Source organism: Helicoverpa zea, chromosome 7 (assembly GCF_022581195.2).
Source record: "Helicoverpa zea isolate HzStark_Cry1AcR chromosome 7, ilHelZeax1.1, whole genome shotgun sequence".
NCBI classification, from domain to species: domain Eukaryota; kingdom Metazoa; phylum Arthropoda; class Insecta; order Lepidoptera; family Noctuidae; genus Helicoverpa; species Helicoverpa zea.
In genome coordinates, this window is record NC_061458.1 from 12,231,721 (window position 1) to 12,237,720 (window position 6,000).

A 6,000-nucleotide genomic window follows, 5' to 3' on the forward strand; every position below is an offset into this window, starting at 1 on the left:
TCCTTTTTTTGGATAACGAAGATTTGCTTTTCTTTTGTCGGGTAAAAAGTGGGTCATCAAAGTAGCATCTGTTGTCTCGGTAAATCAGCAACCGTCTGTCTGTTCAGTACCGTTAATTATAGTTATTTTTTGCATCATATTGTTAATAAATTTGATGTTACCAATTCCAGATATTACGGAGCTTTTCTCAAAGAGTCAAGACCCTGAGGAACTAAAACATCTGTGGGTGGAGTGGCACAAGGAAGCCGGTGCTAAAGCCAGGACTAACTTCACTGAATATGTCACCTTATACAACGAGGCTGCTAAACTTAATGGTGAGCAATTGATTATGAATGAGAATGTAAATAACGAAAATGTCTTTAGCATGCACTTGCATGGCGATACTGTTACCTTCCGCAATATTAATGCAGATTTAAAAGAATACGTATAAAGTTTCTGACCACCACTGTACAGTAATACATTAAACATTAAATACCGACAATGTAATAGTTCTAAGAAATAACTTATTAAAATATGTCAACATAAGCTGTTTGAATTGCTGACGTAATAAAACTGATTGAAATTTCGCAGAACCAAGTATCCGTTCTTATTAACTGTGTCAGAATTAATACATATAAAAATTAATGCCACTTTTCGTTGTCACAAGTCAAGAACGGGCTAACCTTTCTAAGCTAAATGTTCGGGCTTTTTACGGCTGTTTAGTAAATGGTTTATGTGAAGTTTGCACAAAATTTGTCTAGCGGTTCTTCATTTATAGGTACGTAGCAAAGCGCGTACGGGGCTGCGCGTTACTTATATGACTATTAAGACGAAGAGAATATTTCCAATGCTCATCAAGTGTTTCTTGGTAATTCCAGATTTCAAAAACGTAGCCGACTGGTGGCAGTCAGAATACGAAGTCGATGACTTCGAACAGCAGTTGGCTAAGCTCTGGGAAGACGTGAAGCCGCTGTACCAGCAGTTGCATGCGTACGTCAGGAAGAGACTGAGGGACAAGTATGGAGACCAGGTGGTGTCAGCCCGAGGACCTATCCCTGCGCATTTACTTGGTAAGACTTATATTCAAGCAATATAAAAGCCGCCACAGTTATAAGTCAAATAAGACTGATAGCAAGACAATGAAGCGTCAAAAAGATATGTATAATGTATATGTATGTTTTGATGATCTTAAATGATTAAGAAAAAGAAGAAGACTGAAAACCTACCTTCATATACCAAACAAAAGCATTTTAAATAGGACATTGAAGCTGTCTGTTTGTTAACCTTATAATTATAACTTGAATGGTAGCTAGGAATGATCGAAGAACGTTGGATCTATTAATAATTCTTAAATGTAAATTACTGTAATTAAAATTCCAGGTAACATGTGGGCGCAAACTTGGGGCAACATAGAATCGTTCACTCGCCCCTACCCAGACAAGAAGGAAATTGATATCACTCAATCCATGAAAGACCAGAACTTCACAGCTTTGAAGATGTTCCAGATGTCTGATGAATTCTTTAGGTCTCTAAACTTGACAGCGATGCCTGAAAAATTCTGGAAGAATTCCATTATTGAGAAGCCCACTGATAGGGAGATTGTTTGCCATGCGTCAGCTTGGGACTTCTATGATGGTGAAGACTTTAGGTAAATAAGTCGGCTAAACTGTGTAGAAAATAACAAACCTGGTGGTGGTGGACAAAATTATATTTGGCACTGTACGCTTGGCTACTAAACCTTTCATGGATGTAAATATTTATCAGAGATTAGCATTCAATGTTGCCATGACATTTTCATACCCTTTAATACATATCTAATGTTGCATGCGTAGTCATTGAATGTGCTTATGGAAGTTACTTGCGAAGAGTTTGTATTGTTTCTCAAATATTCATCGGCTTGAAATAAATGGCTCACACACAACAATTACCAAAAATTCTAAATTTTATCTAACACAATTATTTGGCTTGATTTCGAAGGATCAAACAGTGCACATCGGTTGACAAAGAATACTTTGAGACCACACACCACGAAATGGGACATATACAATACTTCCTCCAATATAGTCATCAACCATTTGTATTCCGGGACGGAGCTAATCCAGGTAACTAATGTTGATTTTTTATACCAGGATCAAAATGTGTACTTCAATCAACATAGAAAATTTTAAAACGGTGCATCACGAAATGGGTCATATCCAATATTATTTGCAGTATAGAAACCAGCCGTTCCAGTTTCGGGAGGGTGCTAATCCAGGTATTTCGAATTTTGGAACGAATAAGATTCATTAGTTATCTTTCGGTCCTGTTTTCACACAATTCGATTGCTCTGTATTGTATTTCTTCGATCAATCTTTCATAAAATGGGTGATTGTTTTCTACAACTTGGTCTACATCTTCAAAATGCAGTTTCAATACTCGGAAACTTGAAATATTTATTTTATATACGAGTGTTTATGTTATATGTTGAATTACTTTATATATTTTACAATCATATGTTTGAAAAACTCTTGGGGAACATTACTGGATTATTCTGTAGTCTCAAGATTTGGTAAATATTTTAGGTTTCCACGAGGCTGTAGGAGACACGATTGCTTTGTCAGTATCATCTCCTAAACATCTGAGGCGTGTTGGATTGAGCACTGGCGATGCTGAAGATGAACAGACTGAAATTAATCAGCTTTATAAAATGGTAAGATTATATTTTATTTAAATATGTCTTTCACCTTGTTGAACACACAAAAACGAGACTTTTGACTAATAATAAAAATTTATACGTGTACCTAGACGACCGATCTTGAAATTCGATTATCTTGAAACGGGTTAACTTTTGCCCAGTGTATCCCATGGTCAAATTTGTCCGTATTGACCTATACTATCACCTTATGAAAGGATGCGGTCTACTTACAAGTAACCCTGTATATTGGTCAAAGAATTCCTTATATCTTGATTTAATGATTTTATATACATTGTCCGTCAAACTATTTGTTGAAACCATTGATTAAATATCATCTCTCCATCTTTCCCCAGGGTATAGACAAAATCGTCTTCCTACCATTCGCCTACACATTAGACATGTTCCGCTACGGCGTCTTCCGAGGCACCACGACTCCTGAGGACTACAACTGTCACTACTGGAAGCTCAGGGAGATGCTGCAGGGAGTTGAACCACCCACCAACAGGACTGAGGAGGACTTTGATGCCGCTGCTAAATACCACGTATCTGCTAATGTGGAGTATGCTAGGTGAGGACAAAATGGAAATCTTTACACATATTTAACTGTTTAGTACTTTACGTACTAAAATAAAAAGTAGCCTACAGTCTTCCTCGATAAAAAGGACTTCAACATGTAGAATTAGTTTTTGAAATCAGCCCGTTCAAGTAAACCGACAAAATCTTCAGCTTTATAGTATTAGTTTAATATAACGTTGGTACTCAGCTGCATCCGATAAAACTGGAAGCCGACCCCAACATAGTTGGAAAAATTCTCGGAAGATGATGATAACGCTGAAGGTTCACATAATGTATTCCATAAAAAATATCTATCTTTATAGCTTTTATTTATCAAATACTGTATCTTCCAATATTCCAGGTACTACGTCTCCTTCATAGTCCAGTTCCAGTTCCACCGCGCACTCTGCCAGTTAGCCGGGGAGTATGTGCCTGAAGATCTGAACAAGAAGCTGGTGGACTGTGACATTTACCAGAGCATCGCGGCTGGTAACGCGTTGGCGTAAGTTGTTATTTATGTTGTTTCTTGACTGGGGTGAGGTGGTTCTGTTTTCGTTGGAAGAGTGAGATATTGTGATAGGATCTGTTTTATGGAGGAGAAAAAGGCTGTGGAGATAGTTTTGGTCTTCGTCATTTTGTGAAAGTTGGGAGTTAACAACGCTACAGATTTCAAGTAAATAGGTAATTGGGTGATTTTAGATGAACTTGTGTGTGTGCTAGATTTTTGTAGTTTCTTTATAATTCAACACTACCACTATTATCAGTCCATCGCTAGTCTTTGTAACCTTCAACTTTAGTTGTTTTACCTTGTTCAAAATAAGAGCTGAAAACTCTTTTTACCAAGCAGTTTTTAGATACAAGTTTTATATGTCCTTAGGAATATGCTCAAAATGGGATCCTCAAAGCCTTGGCCCGACGCGATGGAAGCCCTCACAGGCCAGCGAAGAATGAAAGCCGATGGTCTACTGGAGTACTTCAGGCCTCTCCACGACTGGCTGACGGCGGAGAATCAGCGCACAGGAGAATTTATCGGATGGGAGTCAAGTAGAACACGTTAGTATTGATATTCTTGGATCTTTTAAGAGACTATATTGCGCTTTGGACCCTCTGCTAAGTTATATCTTGCGGCAATGCGTCAATTGGCGTCAAAGGGCGTTGCTATGCGGAATGTATCGCGTGTAGCAAACCCGGTGTACTGTTTCTAAACGCAAACTACACTAACCAGTTTTCTCTCGATTTGCTATGATTTAGACTAGTGGACATCAAACTGTTTGCCCATTTGGATGCTCCCATTATGAAATCATTCTTCCTCAAGCTGCTCTGTATTTGCTTCATAGCAATCGATGCTATCGATTCTCTCTCCCCACACCTTGCCATATAAAGCTCACACCATCTTCCTCCGGTTTCCAGAATACTGCACGGCAGAGCAGCGAGCGGCGCTCAGCGCGAAGGAGGCGAGCAAACCCGAAGCACAGGAGGCAGCGGAGTCGTGACGCGTCCAGTACTTACTACACTTAGTCTAATTGATAGCAGACAAGCAACACAGTATTCATAATAAACGTTTTTTTTATAAGGATTTTGCAGTATTTTATTTTTAGACTTTTGAACAGCCACACTTCACTGGCAGTCGTTACGGGTAATCAGAAGCCGGTAAGTCTGGCAACCAGTCTTACCGAGGAGTATTGGTTTGCCCGGGTAACTCGGTTGAAGAGGAGGCAATTGTTTAATGTTAAATCTAGGTACTCAGGTGAACCTGGTGAAACTGATACCAGACCGACAAGACCAGGCAGATGATGATTCAATATTTTTTTTTTTGGAAACTCCAAATTAATAAAGTTGAGAAGGACTAGTATTGCATGGCTAGTACTATGACTTGCGTATTTCTAAACTCAGACACTATACTCCTAATATTCGAGATATACCCAGAGATAAATAATAATAATAATAAGCCCCGCCGGTCATCTGAGGCGGATGACGGGGAGTAGCGACCCCGCAGGGCTATATATCCGAGTGCTCCAGGGAGAGTATACTGTCTGTGAAGCATGACGGGGGATAGGTCTCCCGCCTCTTGGCTTGCCTTCATCGGCCGGTCAGAGTGGAGTCGCTAGAGTAGGGTTAGCAGCCCGCTCGGAGGGTAGGTGCCTCGTGGTAAGTGGCGAGTGGGCCGGTGATGATGGACCCACAGGGAGCGCGTGATCTGCGTTTAAAGTCCGCCGAGGTATCCTCACCCTTCAGCCGCTCATGTACCTGTTGCCCTCTTGTTGCCATTTAGCGACTGATTCCCCCCTGGGAATCCCCAGTAAGTGAGTTGGTCTTACTGGGTTGGTCAGTGTGGGTTGGTCTTACTCGCCATCAGTCTTACTGGGCCCCTGCCCAGTAAGTGAGTTGGCGAGTCTCCACCTGCCATTTTTACGTGTGCAAACATTGTTATCGGCAGGTGCCATAGTTCCCATAGTTATCCCAATTCCCAGTCCATTAGCATCCCATCCCAATAGCCCTAGTAGTTTTATTCCATATTTAGCAATAGTTTAGCACAGAACCGGGGATTGTCCTTGGGTACGTTTCTATAGTGTATACAGGGATAATCGTCGGTTTTGTGTCGCCATTTCATTAAAGTTGTCTCAAAAGGGCTTCAGCGTGTTGGCTTCGGCCCCACGTTCGCCTTTCAAAAATCCGGGACTCTGTAGTCCCGTGGTCGGGTAGAGACATACAAGTTATAATAATAATAAACATTTATTTCAGAATAAATTCCATATTTGTTAGTAACAATGCAAACTTATAATCTATTGTTA

The 6,000-nt window shown here is 40.2% G+C and overlaps 1 protein-coding gene across 5 annotated transcripts in view; it reads left to right on the forward strand.

Moving 5' to 3' along the window:
- The window catches only part of LOC124631926 (angiotensin-converting enzyme-like), a 37,333-nt gene extending 32,549 nt beyond the window's left edge, over positions 1-4,784 (forward strand). For 4 of the 5 annotated variants that reach the window (XM_047166559.1, XM_047166562.1, XM_047166563.1 and 1 more), the window contains exons 4-12: positions 171-314; positions 858-1,049; positions 1,360-1,627; positions 1,957-2,081; positions 2,541-2,668; positions 3,007-3,221; positions 3,570-3,710; positions 4,086-4,261; positions 4,619-4,784. In XM_047166559.1, the coding sequence (XP_047022515.1) occupies positions 171-314; positions 858-1,049; positions 1,360-1,627; positions 1,957-2,081; positions 2,541-2,668; positions 3,007-3,221; positions 3,570-3,710; positions 4,086-4,261; positions 4,619-4,701 (1,472 nt within the window). In that variant the 3' untranslated portion in view covers positions 4,702-4,784. Of the gene's footprint in view, positions 1-170; positions 315-857; positions 1,050-1,359; positions 1,628-1,956; positions 2,082-2,108; positions 2,234-2,540; positions 2,669-3,006; positions 3,222-3,569; positions 3,711-4,085; positions 4,262-4,618 lie in introns of all 5 variants that reach the window. The other variant, XM_047166560.1, reaches the window with a different exon arrangement.
- The last annotated feature ends 1,216 nt before the right edge of the window (positions 4,785-6,000 follow it).